Source organism: Geotrypetes seraphini, chromosome 13 (genome assembly GCF_902459505.1).
Source record: "Geotrypetes seraphini chromosome 13, aGeoSer1.1, whole genome shotgun sequence".
NCBI lineage: Eukaryota > Metazoa > Chordata > Amphibia > Gymnophiona > Dermophiidae > Geotrypetes > Geotrypetes seraphini.
The window spans coordinates 74,240,757-74,255,663 of record NC_047096.1 but is presented as its reverse complement, the minus strand read 5'-3'; the positions used below and the strand labels follow the sequence as shown (position 1 = coordinate 74,255,663).

At 44.0% G+C, this 14,907-nt stretch overlaps 1 protein-coding gene across 6 annotated transcripts in view; it reads right to left on the bottom strand.

Moving 5' to 3' along the window:
* HDAC5 (histone deacetylase 5) overlaps positions 1 to 14,907 on the bottom strand; it is a 205,341-nt gene that overhangs the window by 49,445 nt on the left and 140,989 nt on the right. For 4 of the 6 annotated variants that reach the window (XM_033917883.1, XM_033917884.1, XM_033917878.1 and 1 more), the window contains one exon: positions 923 to 1,057. In XM_033917883.1, coding sequence (XP_033773774.1) covers positions 923 to 1,057 — 135 coding nt within the window. The remainder of the gene's footprint in view (positions 1 to 922; positions 1,058 to 14,907) is intronic. The other 2 variants (XM_033917880.1, XM_033917881.1) reach the window with 1 other exon arrangement.

The following is a 14,907-nucleotide window of genomic DNA, read 5'->3' as shown; positions in this document are numbered from 1 at the left end:
GCCACCCTAACATTTACAATTACAACGTTTACAATTGATGCAAAATGCAGCGGTCAAACTGATCTTTGGGCTGAGGAAGTTTGACCACGTGATACCCTACTACCGGCAGCTGCATTGGTTGCCAATGGAGGCACGCGTAAAGTTTAAATTTGCCTGCTTCTGCTTCAAAGCACTACACGGACTTGCCCCTAAATACATAACTGACCTTTTCGTCTTCTCAGCCAACAGACACAAGAGAAGCTCACATTCCAACTTCGTTTCCCCCCCAGTGAGAGGTTGTAAACTGAAAATACACCATGAACATCTTCTCTCGCACCAAGCAGCATCATGGGGTAAAGACCTAGAACAATTGCTTTCGCCCACTACTTATGGGGAATTTAGGAAACGTCTAAAAACACACTTGTTCCTAAAGCATCTAGACAACTGATCTTCTCTTCTCTCTCCCCTCTATAGCGATTAACTTGTTCTATTGATCACTCTCTCCTCAAAAATGGATTTCCTGTTCTATTAACCCTCTTTCTTCCTCCCCTCTTAAACTCAATCAATTTGTACCTTTGCTTAATCTTTGTAAACCGCATAGAACTTCACAGTATTGCGGTATATAAGCTGTTATTATTATTATTATTAACATTCTAACTGCTGTCCAACACAGACCAAGGCCACACTAGCTACTACCAGATACAATCTAGGCTTTCTTAAGGGGAAGGCTCACTCCATCATCTGTCAAGAACAGCAAGATAAAACTCTGATGCCCCTGCTATCTCAAACAGCCTTGTTATGGACCATAGAGTCCCCTTCTCACCAGACTTGCAACATTCTGTATGATATCACTAAGATGAATCAGGAAGAATGAGGTTCTGCACAATTTTGAAGGAAACCTTTTAAGGAAAGGGGGGGGGGGGGTGTATCTTGCCATACTCACATTGAGGTGTGAATTTGTCACTGTGACAGTGGCTTGTAGTCCCAGAGAGATGTTGGGTAGCGAAGGGGATGTATACAGGCTGAGCTGGCTGGCTGGCCCATCCAAGTTTAAGGATCTGTGTTGGGGGTGCATCTGCTATAAAAAAAAAAAAAAAAAAGAACATGAGGCAGAAAAAGATGAAATACCATCTAGGTACTTTTCCTGGCATACCACACCCACAACCAATGCTCCAAAGCCCTCATGTGCATTGCTTCAAGGGTTAACACTGCAATGTGAGATCTTGATTCACTTCTAATCCCTTCTGCGCATTAAGCATGAACCAGACTAGAATCAGTCAGCAGAAGGCACCCTCCCTTCTCCTACCAAAGGCTACATCCCTCCTTCCGCCCTACCCATGTTAAAGCAGAAAAGGAGGGGAGGAAGAAACCCAAGGAAGGGCAGACGGTTTGTGGTTTCCATTCCAGGAATGGTCTCCCGCAGCAAACATTCTGACCGAACGTAAACACAGTCTTAATTAAAAGCTCCCCACTTTGTGTTGAGATAGTCAGTTAGTTACTATGTAACTGGTGAATTACTACTACAATCTTAGGATAAGCGTTTAATCAAATATTCCAAAAAATATGTTGCTTTATTGGGTGATTACAGACTAAAATGCGCAAGGCTAAAGAGAAGAAAATTCTGTATAATAAAACCTTGTGAAACAAGCCCTCTTATTAATCAATCAGCACACTTACTAAGTGGTATGCAGGGTGATTACAATCCTAAAGGATTACGAAGTGAGTTCAGTCCCAGTGGTTTCATAAACTGGTGGAAAATCCAAGAGGTAGGAAAAAGCCTCAGAACCGAACTCACTCAACAAGAAGAAAAAGTTATCCAATACTCATCTGTTTAGAGAATCCACCCCATACCGAAGATGGCCCACACTGACGATAAAACCTTCCAGCAGAAAGAGACCAGCCTCCAAGAGTTTTACACAGCTCAAAATCAGACTTTCTATCAGCTCTTTAACTGTACAATTCCTGGCATGATCATTCCAGCCCCAAAGAGCGAGACAAGACCTGTGTTGCATGTCAAACGCAAAATACAGCATGTGCAAGAGCTGTGCAACACACATACAGCAGTCTGACATGTGACCTGGTGTGTGAATGGCATACCTCTGTAATCCAGTTTGCCCCCCACATTACCCCCTCCCCATCTTGTCAAGGCCTTTAATGCAGAAACAGAACGCTACAGATAAAACCATGACAGCAACTGGAAGAGCAAATTCAACTAGTGTTAAGCTTACTTCATTTTTCAACAATGCAGCAAATTATTTTGGCTTTTTGGAAATCAATATGGGATCAAATAAATTGTTTATTGGAAAATCATGTGCCATTTCCTATGATACTGTGCTATTTGGTGTATCAATGAGAGGTAAAAGTCAAATATCAGCTTTTATTAATAATGACAGAAGTTGCCATACAACAAATTACGAGCAATTGGAAAAGGCTTAACTATAGTTTTTGGTGGAGTTCATTGTGTCATATATATAAAATGGAAAGAACATTAGCCATTCAGAAAGGAAATTTTAAAAAATTTAAAGAGACCTGGGAGCCATTAACAAAATATTGTAATGTTTAATATTGTTTTCCCTTATAAACATGCACATCTGGGAGGGGGGAGGTTGGGGGTTTGATAGGATAATAAATTTGGATATATTAGTTTGAGGGTCAATACAGAAATTTTATATGTTGAACATTGTGATTGTTTAGGAGGGAGGGGGGAATTAATTCTGAAATAGATATTAATAGAGTATTAAGTGTGGTATTGAAGAAAATGTTGTATTTTATTGTTACACTTATTGTAAGTTTTGAAAATAATAAAGAATTGGAAAAACAACAATGCAGCAAATTCAAAATTAAATCTGCCCGAGGAACTGGCTGGAATGACAGGGAGCTAAACCTAGAAACCCCAGCACATGTGCACACACCCTGGGACAAGACCAGGAAAATGCCAACGCTCAGAACTATGGCACAGAGGAAATCTAGAAAAAGCTTCAAGTTTCAAGTTTATTAAAGCACTTGATGAATTGCCTATTAGAATTGCTAGGCGATGTACATAGTCCAAGTAAAGAAAACAAAGAAACTAACACATTAACAATATAATTACATAAAATACGTACATGAGGGGTGAGGAAAGAAATTAAAAAGTTACAATATGGTAAGGGTTTATAAACCAAAGCACAATTTAAGGAGTAACCCTAAAGCAAGTAAAAGTTTCAAGAATTAAAAGCATCATTAAATAAATAAGTTTTTAAAAGTTTTTTAAATGGTACAATGTCGTGTTCGGTTCTAATATACTGGGGAAGGGCATTCCACCATTGTGGTCCCATCACTGTGAACATGTCTGATCTCCTTGTCCCTATAATTTTCAAGGAGGGAACTGAAAGTAGATTTTGATCTGATGATCGAAGTGAACGTTGGGGATTATGTGGGATTAGTGATCTAGAAATAAATTGTGGTTCACTGGATGCTAAAGTCTTGAAAATGAGAAGCATTATTTAAAGTTAAGATTCAGACCACTACACTTTCCCTGCCTGGCCATTGCCATCTGGGTAGTCCTGAATGCCCATCAACAGACCTGCAGGGAGCAGAGACGAGCTGTACTCCAATTACTGATCACACATTGTAACTTTGTCTCTCTCTGTAAAGGAAAATCAGTCTTACCTGATAATTTTCTTTCCTTGCGTCTACTAGACCAGTCCAGAACACAACAGAGACGGAGAACTAAGTCGTTCCAAGTGAAATCACCCCCTAAGTGGCCTGTATAGGCATAGAGGGCTATAAACGGCACCTATCTCCTAGGCGCCGGTCAGTGTGGTTGTCAATCGACCGCTAAGTGCCATTTACAGACTCACACCTAACAGTGTCTAACTTGACTTAAGCATCCTAATGTTAGGCGCTGGTATATCAGACCAGAGTTTTCCTGGCCTAATTTACCAGCACCTAACACAGACGCCAAGTGACATCTAAGACATACCACACCTATTCTCCACTCCTAATCATGCCTACTTTGCAGGTAGGCATCATTAGATGCCACTAGGCATCTCGTTGGAAGGTAGGCGCCGCTCCCAGTTCCCTGCAGAACTTAATTGGTTTTTTTAACATTTTTTAATGAACTTTAAATGGTATGGTCAATTACCATGCCAATTAAGCTCATTATTCAATTTTGAGTTCCACGTAGAACTCAGGTAGGCATCCCCAATTGGGACGCTGTTTATAGAATATGGTCCAGAGTCAAATAAGACCCAAATATAAAGAACAGAATGAAATCAACACACCAAATCAAATTAATAATCACCCTGAAATCTCTGAGCTTCCACACAGCCAAATGTAAGGAGCAAAAGGACCTCAGCAACGAGCAAGTATCCCAAGTTCAACAGGATGGAGTCGGTCTAAAGCAGGGATCTCAAAGTCCCTCCTTGAGGGCCACAATCCAGTTGGGTTTTCAGGATTTCCCCAATGAATATGCACTGAAAGCAGTGCATGCACATAGATCTCATGCATATTCATTGGGGAAATCCTGAAAACCCGACTGAATTGCGGCCCTCAAGGAGGGACTTTGAAACCTCTGGTCTATAGGAAGGCTACTAAAATGGTCAGTAGTCTACATTAGAGAATGACACGGTGAAAAAATTGGTCCCCGTCACCGCCCCGTCCCCGTCTCACCATCCCCGTCACCGCCCCGTCCCCGTCTCACCATCCCCGTCACCGCCCCGTCCCCGTCTCACCATCCTCTTCACCGCCCCGTCACCGCCACTGCCACCCCATTCACCGCCCCGTCACCGCCACTGCAATCCCATTCACTTTTCTTTATTTACGTATAAAGGAAACATTCTTTAAAACTTTAAAACTTAGTTAAATATTAGTTAATAACTATACAAAAACAAAACACGCAGAGAAAAAATTAATTAATATAAATTCCCTGACTTCCCTGCACTGTCCCCCCTTGAAGGTCTGTCCCCATCCTGAAAGCCTGATGCCCCCCCCCCCGACGTCTGATACATCCCTCCCCCCGAAGGACCGCCAACTCCCCAACAATATCGGGCCAGGAGGGAGCCCAAATCCTCCTGGCCACGGCGACCCCCTAACCCCACCCCGCACTACATTACGGGCAGGAGGGATCCCAGGCCCTCCTGCCCTCGACGCAAACCCCCCTCCCCCCAACGACCGCCCCCCCCAGCCGACCCGCGACCCCCCTGGCGACCCCCCCACCCCCCTTCCCCGTACCTTTGGTAGTTGGCCGGACAGACGGGAGCCAAACCCGCCTGTCCGGCAGGCAGCCAACGAAGGAATGAGGCCGGATTGGCCCATCCATCCTAAAGCTCCGCCTACTGGTGGGGCCTAAGGCGCGTGGGCCAATCAGAATAGGCCCTGGAGCCTTAGGTCCCACCTGGGGGCGCGGCCTAAGGCACATGGTCGGGTTGGGCCCATGTGCCTCAGGCCGCGCCCCCAGGTGGGACCTAAGGCTCCAGGGCCTATTCTGATTGGCCCACACGCCTTAGGCCCCACCAGTAGGCGGAGCTTTAGGATGGATGGGCCAATCCGGCCTCATTCCTTCGTTGGCTGCCTGCCGGACAGGCGGGTTTGGCTCCCGTCTGTCCGGCCAACTACCAAAGGTACGGGGAGGGGGGGTCGGGGGGGTCGCCAGGGGGGTCGCGGGTCGGCTGGGGGGGGCGATCGGAGGTTCTTGGGGGGGGCGGTCGTTGGGGGGGGGGGGGGTTTGCGTCGAGGGCAGGAGGGCCTGGGATCCCTCCTGCCCGTAATGTAGTGCGGGGTGGGGTTAGGGGGTCGCCGTGGCCAGGAGGATTTGGGCTCCCTTCTGGCCCGATATTGTCGGGAAGTCGGCGGTCCTTCGGGGTGGGGGTGCGAGTGGTCCTGCCGGGGGGGGGGGATGTATCGGACGTCGGGGAGTCGGCCGGGCAAGAGGGCTTGGGCTCCCTCTTGCTCCGATCGCGGGTGCGGGTGGGAGCGCGTGCGAGCGGTCGTTCGGGGTGGGGGTGCGAGCGGTCCTGCTGGGGGGGTGAATCGGGCGTCGGGCGGTAAATAGCGGTTCCTAGAAGGGGGTACATTGGCCCGCGGGGACAAACCTGTTCACCGTTTCCGCGGTCGGTGAATGGCCTTGTCCCCGTCACCGCAGCGACTGCTAGTTTTCTTCCCCGTTTTCGGCGGTGACCCGCGGCTTAAATGCGGTGGCCGCGGGTAAACCGTCACCGTGTCATTCTCTAGTCTACATCTTACAGGAGACAGACTGAAAGATCTCAATATGTACACTTTTGAAGAAAGGCAGGAGAAGGGAGATATGACAGAGATGTTTAAATACTTACCTGGCATAAATACGCATGAGGCACGTCTCTTTCAATTGAAAGGAAACTCCAGAATGAGAGGGCATGGGGCGAAATTAATAGGAGAAAGGCTCAGGAACAATCTAAGGAAATTCCTATTTATAGAAAGGGTGGTAGATACATGGAACAGTCTCCTGGTAGAGGTGGTAAAGACAAAGACTGTGTCTAGAAAAAGGAGGACAGATTGAGACATCCGGGTTTTACTTCCATTGAAGGCAATGGAAGTAAAACCTGGATATCTCAATCCTTCATCCTTTTTCTGGAGCCATATAGTAACCCTGTGTATGAATTCAAGAAAGTGTGGGACAGTAATGTGGGATCGCTTAGGGAAGGGGTGTCAAAGTCCCTCCTCGAGGGCCGCAATCCATTCGGGTTTTCAGGATTTCCCCAATGAATATGCATGAGATCTATTTGCATGCACTGCCTTCATTGTATGCTAATAGATCTCATGCATATTCATGGAGGAAATCCTGAAAACCTGACTAGATTGCGGCCCTCGAGGAGGAACTTTGACGCCCCTGGCTTAGGGAAAGGAGGAGATAGTGGATGCTGCAGATGGGCAGACTGGATGAGCCATTTGGCCTTTATTTGCTGTTATGTTTCTATGTTTCTACATAGGAATGTCTCTGCTCTAAAATTAACTCCTCCGTAAGTGCTATAATAATTCAAAAATTTATTTTTCCTCATTTCTTCTTTATTTTTTTGTCTTTATAAAATCTTATCTAACTTTCAAGCTAGTTCAAGTAACAAAATAACAAATGGCACTTACCTTCTGAATAGTAGTACAGGGACTTGATAGAAATCCAGCACTGCTCTTTAGGTTAAGGCTGATAAGGACAGGAGCTCAAGCCCAACATTTGCCTTAAAAGCTGCCATATCACTGGGAGTCCCAACAAGGATACCTTGTTTCGCCCATCCAGGGCTGCTTCAGGGGACTGGCAGCAAAAAGTACAGAAAATCAAACAAAAAATAATTAAAAAGGTTTTATAATGCACACAAAAAAAAAAAAACCTTGAAAATACCATACTAGTATATAAAACCCTGCAGCTTTTCAAGATGAAGGCTCAGCATTTCTGATGACAAACGCCATTAATTAAAGCGTCCAATCTCAGGTGAATTCAACTGAGATTAACAAATCATTATAATCCTATAGTGCTCGGGCCACTGTTTTAAAGAAACCGGTGCATTAAGCTTCAAAAAATTTCATAGAAAAAATATATATGAAAAAAAAAAAAAAAAAAGGTTTTGAAAAAAGGTTTTACAGCTATTTTGAAATAATTTTGAAAACTTTACAAACCGCCACCCCCCTTCAGTCCTAAACAAACAAAAAAAAAAAGCAGTAATCATTTGTAAAAAGCTTGCTATCCTATAGAGAAGTGTTAAGTCTATCTGGCTCAACTGTGATCCACCTCTGCTCACACTGCCATAAAGTTGTTGTTTTTTTATGGACGTTTAACATGTTCCAATATCCACACTCTCAGATCTGTAAATCAGTATTGAAAATTAATACAATGTGAAATCATTGGATGCTGGAATTCTTCCTCTGTAATATGAGTTTTAAATTTCCAAGAATTAAAGCCCACACGTAGTATGGGACTGCATGCAATCTTCTCATCAAATGGGTTCACAAAGTCACTTAACTCCTTGGTAACATGACAAATGGAGCAATTTAAAACATTTAAAATGCCTAATGTCTCATTAGGGTGTGTCGATTTTAGGGATTTAAAGTTACCTTAAGAAACTGTTTAAAGTGAGTCTTACCTACATCAAATCACAGTTCAAATATGTAGAAATGAAGTAATATTTATTTGAATGTGCAAAATAATCTGAACTACATCAGTCTTTAAAATGTCATTTATGTAGTTAATTTAATGTTAACAAAATCCAGCATAGAGGCCTTATCTGGTTTGCAGTTCATAGACAACGGCGCAAAAGACAAAGGCGCGCCCAGACAATTGAGCGCAGCGTGGAGGCGCACACCGCTCAAACTTACTGTTTTTAGGGGCTCCGACGGGGGGTTTTGTTGGGGAACCCCCCCACTTTACTTAATAGACATTGCGCCGGTGTTATGGGGGGTTGTAACCCTCCATATTTTACTGTAAACTTAACTTTTTCCCTAAAAACAGGGAAAAAGTGAAGTTTTCAGTAAAATGTGGGGGGTTACAACCCCCCAAACCCCCCACAACACGGCGCGATGTCTATTAAGTAAAGTGGGGGGGGGGGTTCCCCCCCACGCCCCTCCCGTCGGAATCCCAAAAATAGTAAGTTTGAGCGGTGCGCGCCTCCACGCTGCGCTCAATTGTCTGGGCGCACCTTTGTCCCGGCGCGCTTTTGACCTGACACCTCTGGTTTGCTACTGTTTTGGCTCATGAGCTCCCCTGCTGACCCCTAATATAATAATGTTCCTTCGTTTCTTGATTGAACACACGACCAGCAGCCCCAGCTGTCGTTATTACCTTGCTATGGATTGGGTGTGTGAGGGCCAGTCTGGAACCACCATGGGCTTGGTCAAAAATGCCTTGATCTCTGTTGTTAAGGAAAACCAGAAAAGCAAAAAAACTCCGCAAGCACCAATGCACAATTAACAGCAGCAGACTGGACAGAAAGCAATGGCAAAGAAGGTCCAAAAGCAAGAGAAGCGGTGCATTTGAAGACCCTTTATTGAGTTGATGTTTTATTAACGTTTGATATTACAGATCTAAGCAGTTTACATTAAAATACAGGTACTTAGAACTTCCCTATCTGTCCCGAAGGCTCACAATCTAATCTAATCTAATCTAAACCTTAAGTTTATATACCGCATCATCTCCATGAGAATGGAGCTCGACACGGTTTACAAGAACTTAAAATAGTGGGTAGAGAAGAAGAAAAAGGATTACATGAACTTATGTGTAGAAGGGGGGAGAGAAAGGGGGGAAGGATAGAGCTACAATTTGCTGAAAAGCCAGGTTTTCAGTTGTTTGCGGAATAACTGAAGGGAGCTCAGGTTCCGCAGCGGGGTGGTGAGGTCGTTCCAAAGACCTGTGATTTTGAAGAGAAGGGATTTTCCCAGTTTGCCTGAATAGTGGATGCCACGTGGAGAGGGGAAGGCTAGCTTAAGTACCTGAGTAAACAATTATTAAAATAGAAAAGATATAACAAAATCTAACTCAAATTGACTCAATAAAAGTTCTTCGATTGTACCTCATCTCTTGCTTTTGGGCCTTCTTTGCCATTGGCTTCTGTCTACTCTGCTGTTGTCATGGTACAGGTAAGAGATTCCAGAGCTCCAATCAAGTAATTGGCCGAGTGGAGTTGCCTCAGTGTTGATGGGATGGTGTTTTCCTGGGTCTCACCCTGCTGTCTCCAAGCTGTGTCTTCTCATCTCCTTCACCTCTGATTTTCAATACCTTCTCCCCTGCCTCTCTTCTCTCCACAACAAAGCTTGCAGAACAGACTTACTGTTTCCATTCCAAGCTGACCTTCTCAATGTAGGCATGACTATCTTCCTTACCTCTTCACACTGTTCAACAGGAAGAGGAGATGCCTGGGACTTTGTGTCCAATTGCTATTTATTTTTTCATTTAACCAGTTCACCTTGTAAACTCCAACAAAGAACTCTATAATCATTCTTAAGTGTTTCAGATTCTTTCCTTTCAGATTATGCTTGGAAAACTATATTCTCATGAAACTTAGAGCCATTGTGATCCATCTGCTATGCGACACAGGTCCTATTTCCAACAGAGCAAGATCCTTTGGCAAGATATCTGTTCTAATGGTAATTACGGTTCTATAGCCATAGCTTTGATTTGTGCTTAAGTCTTTGATCACTTCATCGCTGAGCTGAGGAAGATCAGGACCAACAGAGATCTTAGTAAAATCAGGATTTATTTCCAGTTCAGTAGCAGAATCCAGCATTTTTACCAATGGGACCTGCCCATTTATAGACAATCCACACCAGCTTGCTTTGTAGCTTCTCCTCATTATAATGCATCACTCCGCCCTCCTAACCAGCGTTTACATTACAGGAATCACCTCCAATTGCTTGAAGCGTTTTGTCTGCTCCTCTTTCTCTCAGCCATGCAACCAAATTATCAGCAATTATTTCTGCATGAGCCTTCTCATCAGTTGCTTTTGCAGAAACAAAATGCCACAGATATCTGCCTCCAGGCTCCATACAAACTGTGTAATGGTCCTCTTTCACCGTACCTGGATACATTTTGCCATTCTCTTCTGTCGTTAAAATGACCCTGATATCATCACGATGACCATCAAAGAAAATGAAATTGATGCCATTCTGCTGCAGTTTCTCCTCAAACTGTACATCCAATTTTTTCAGGATTCTCACCTGAGCCCTCTTAACCTTGTTGTGATCAATCACCAAAGCAGTGTCCAAGTGAGCGATGTGCCCTGCATTAATCCAGGCAGCAGAAGCAATCTCTGCTGCCTCTCTCAGTCCGGTATGATGTCTTAGACTGGGCAAAGGCTATGTTGGTTATATCCTCAGAGTTACATTTTGGCCTGTTCCTAGCTATCTGTAGAGCAACAGGAGCTTTATCCATAGATTCTTCTGCTACATCATCCAACTCTCCCTGTTCTACTCTAAGCATAGATCTCTCCATCATCTCTTGCGCTGTTCTTTTTTACTCTCCATTCTCCACTTTCCTTCATCCTCCTTCCTTTTAGCCTGCCTTTCCTTCAGTAGTCTTCTGGTCTCAAGAGAGATTGACTGGTCCAATCTGATGAGGTCCAACATTCCCACATTTCTCTCCTTGAATTAACCTTTATAAAAGGTCAGTCACAGGAATTCCCTTCTCTCTGCTGCATTGGCAAAAGTATGTGTCGAGACGATGTTCTCAAAATAATCCCAAAACACAATTGCGTAGAAACCTTTCCACGTATCTTCCACCCTAGGACTAGCAGGGACCCCTGAGGAAGACTCGTTTGTCGAAACACGGACCATGTTGGGTCCAGTGCTCCCAGCGGACTAGGTCCTCAAGGTGTTTAAGTGGATTGCTACATATTTATGCATTTTTAATAAAGTCAATTTCAGGAACATCGTCTCTCCACAGTGTTTCTTTGGTTTCTCTTGGACTTTTTTCTCTGTGGAATCTTCGGGTCAATTTTTTTGTTTTGGTCATTGACACATTCATCAGTGCTATAATTTTGTCTGTCTTGATCACTGATGTCTCTCAACTACAACCTATATCGAATGAGATCCCTGACAAGTTGGTAGTTCAGCTACAGGTAGTTCTCTTCCTGATCCCACCAAATGATGTAAAGGAGTCCAAACTCGCAGTCTTGCTTTTCTTTTAGATATTTTCAATATTAAAATTATCGCTATGGCAATGTTATGTTGAAAACCTGTGAATGAGAAAATTAAACTAATGTGCTAGTTTCAATGTAGGTAAATAAGTAAGATAAATTGATAACTGAGACACAAAATGCATTAATATGCAATGCAAACACATAAAAACTATTAGCTGATCTCTTAAGCATATTTCAGTAATTTCTGTATTTTTGCATAATTTCCTAGAAATTCCAGGCAAGTACACAAAACCTAAAGCTAATTGTTGACTTTCCACATGAAATTGTTCCATTTTTTCACTAGTGCTTTAATCAAACTACGATATCTCCAAAATTGATACGCCCTTATGTCTCATCAACGTTAGGAGATTTTTTTTTTTAACCATGAGAGACATATCAACTTGTTAATTCCCTGATGGCTAAACGCAAACAGCAAATCCACTTGTTGAAAACAGGAATGCAGATCCTCCAGTGCTTTCTTATAATTGATCTCCAGTCCAATTGGGTACAGGGGGCGGTACTTCTACACTTAACTTCCTGTTATTTAAACACCGGGTCTGTACGCCGCCGTCAGCTTCCTTTCATATGATTTTTGGGAGTCGGATGACAGATACAGCCCCGGTAAGAGAATTTAGTTTTGTGGTATTGGATGCATTTGAGTATGAAAGAGGGGAGTGTTGTATAAGGGTTTTACACCTGTCCTTTTTCTATTTTAGGGAGCCCCTTGACAAAGCGCTATGTGTGCGAAACATGTTGAGGCACAACTCCCGTTCTAAGGCTGAGTTAATGCTTTATATTAATATTTATCAATATAAGTATATTTTGTTATACTCTTTCATACTATTTATATTCTATAAATGACCTAAACAACAAAGCTATATTTACATGTTGAGACCAACGATGAAAGGCACCACGTGATTCTTCCCGCTTTTGAGTGATCTACAAGCGGTGGAGTGGCGGGGCTGAGGTCTCCTCATAGTGAGATATTGGATACTACTAGTGGTGATAAGATTACATTTGGAGCTTTGAGTTAGAGACAGATATTCTTATAATTTGTGACACTCGGAATGAATGCTATGGGCTCCTTTTACGAAAGCGCGTTAATAGCGCGCACTCCTTTTACGAAGGCGTGGAATAGCACGCACTAAAATGCCGCACGCACTAGCCGCTACCGCCTCCTCTTGAGCAGGCGGTAGTTTTTCGGCTAGCGCACACTATAGCGCACGCTAATCCAGTGCACGCGTTAAAAATGCTTGCGCACCTTCGGAAAAGGAGCCCTATATTCCCATAGGCAAGAATATTCCCAGCCATTGTATAAAGCTTGCTTGTGAACTTTCTGAAGTATCGCTATAGGACAGTCTTTTTGAGATCATTTCATGACAACTTCTTTATAATCTTTGACTACAAAAATCCTCCTATATCTTAAGGAATTGCAAAAATGCTAAACTGTTCCAAAAATGGATAGGGTGAGAAATCCCATAATGTAAAAAAGTATTACAATCTGTAGCTTTCGAAAAAATAGCAGTACAAAAGGAGCAATACCCATTGTATCATTATCAAACATCCAAAAAATTAAGTTGCAATTTATCAAAACTGAAAATCAGTTTTGATAGTAGCAGATTAGGTTCCTGAAAAAAAACCCACCAAATTGTTCTTCTGTACCTGACCAGAGGCAAAAGATATCATCTATATAACAAACACATATAGCAACATATGGGAATCATTATACAATAGAGAATGACACGGGGACAAATTTTTCCCCGTCCCCACGGGAACTCATTTTCCAATCCCCGTGAGTTCTTTTCCTGTCCCTGCCCCCATTCCTGCAAGCTCCGTCCTCATCTGCACAAGCCTCAAACACTTTAAAATCCTAAGTAGCAACATTCTAGAGCACTGTTCTTCAACCGCTGGTCCGCGGACTGGTGTCGGTCCGCAGGAAATTTCTGCCGGTCCGCCGGCAAGATTAAAGTGACCATAAGTCCATTTTCAGACCTCCTGTCCTGTTGTCCCCACACACAGCTTCGGGACAGCGTCCCAAAGCTGTGCTCAGGGACAACGGGACAGGCAATCATTTCCTGTCCCTCCCTCCTTCCTTTCCCTGGGTCCCCTTCTCTTACCGCCGTGCCGCTGCTGCTAAAGCAGACAGGAAGTCTTCTTTCCGACGTCAATTCTGATGTCGGAGAGGACGTTCTGGGCCAGCCAATCGCTGCCTGGCTGGCCCAGAATGTCCTCTCCGACGTCAGAATTGACGTCGGAAAGAAGACTTCCTGTCGGCTTTAGCAGCAGCGGCAGGGCAGTAAGAGCAAGGGAAAGGAAGGAAGGAGGCTCTCTTTTTTTTTTTTTTTTGCGGGGCAGGGAGGGAAGGAGGTAGGCAGGCAAGCAGGCTGGCTTTGGCCAGGGAGGGAGAGAGAGAGGTAGACAGGCAGGCAGGCTGGCTTCGGGGGTGGGGGTGGGTCAAAGTGTGGAAGGCAGTGAGAGGGATATAGGAAGGAGGCACTGGGGGCACTAAAGAGATATTAAGGAGGCACTGGGGGAACTAAAGACAGGAAGGGGCACTAAGGACATGGGAAGGAGGCACTGGGGCACTAAAGACATGGGAAGGAGGCACTGGGGGCACTAAAGACAGGAAGGGGCACTAAGGACATGGGAAGGAGGCACTGGGGGCACTAAAGACATGGGAAGGAGGCACCGGGAGCACTAAGGACATAGGAAGGAAAGAGGGAGGGAATAGAAAGGGACAATTCTTGGGCCTGAGTGCAGAAAGAAAGGATACACAACCAGAGACTCATGAAATCACCAGACAACAAAGGTAGGAAAAATGATTTCATTTTCAATTTAGTGATCCAAACGTGTCAGTTTTGAGAATTTATATCTGCTGTCTATATTTTGCACTATATTTGTTTATTTTTCTATAGTTACTGAGGTGACCGAGCTCGCGGAGATGGGGTGGAAACGGGTTTTTTAAATTTTAGTCCTAGTAGTTTGCCGGTCCACAAAATAATTATTTTATTTCTACCAGTCCACGGGCGTAAAAAGGATGAAAAACCCTGTTCTAGAGCTCAGATTGTGATGTCATAATTCCTCATTCCACCAATGCCTAAGCTCCGTCCTCATCTGCACAAGCCTCGAACACTTTAAAATCATAAGTGTTTGAGGCTTGTGTGGTTAAGGCAGAATTTACAGGAATGGGACAATGGCAAAACTCGTGGGAACAGGACGGGGAAATTGAATTCCTGGGGGGTCAGGGACAAATTTGTCCCTGTGTCATTCTCTATTATAGAAGCCAGTTTGAAAAGCAGCGAGATATTGGTATTGT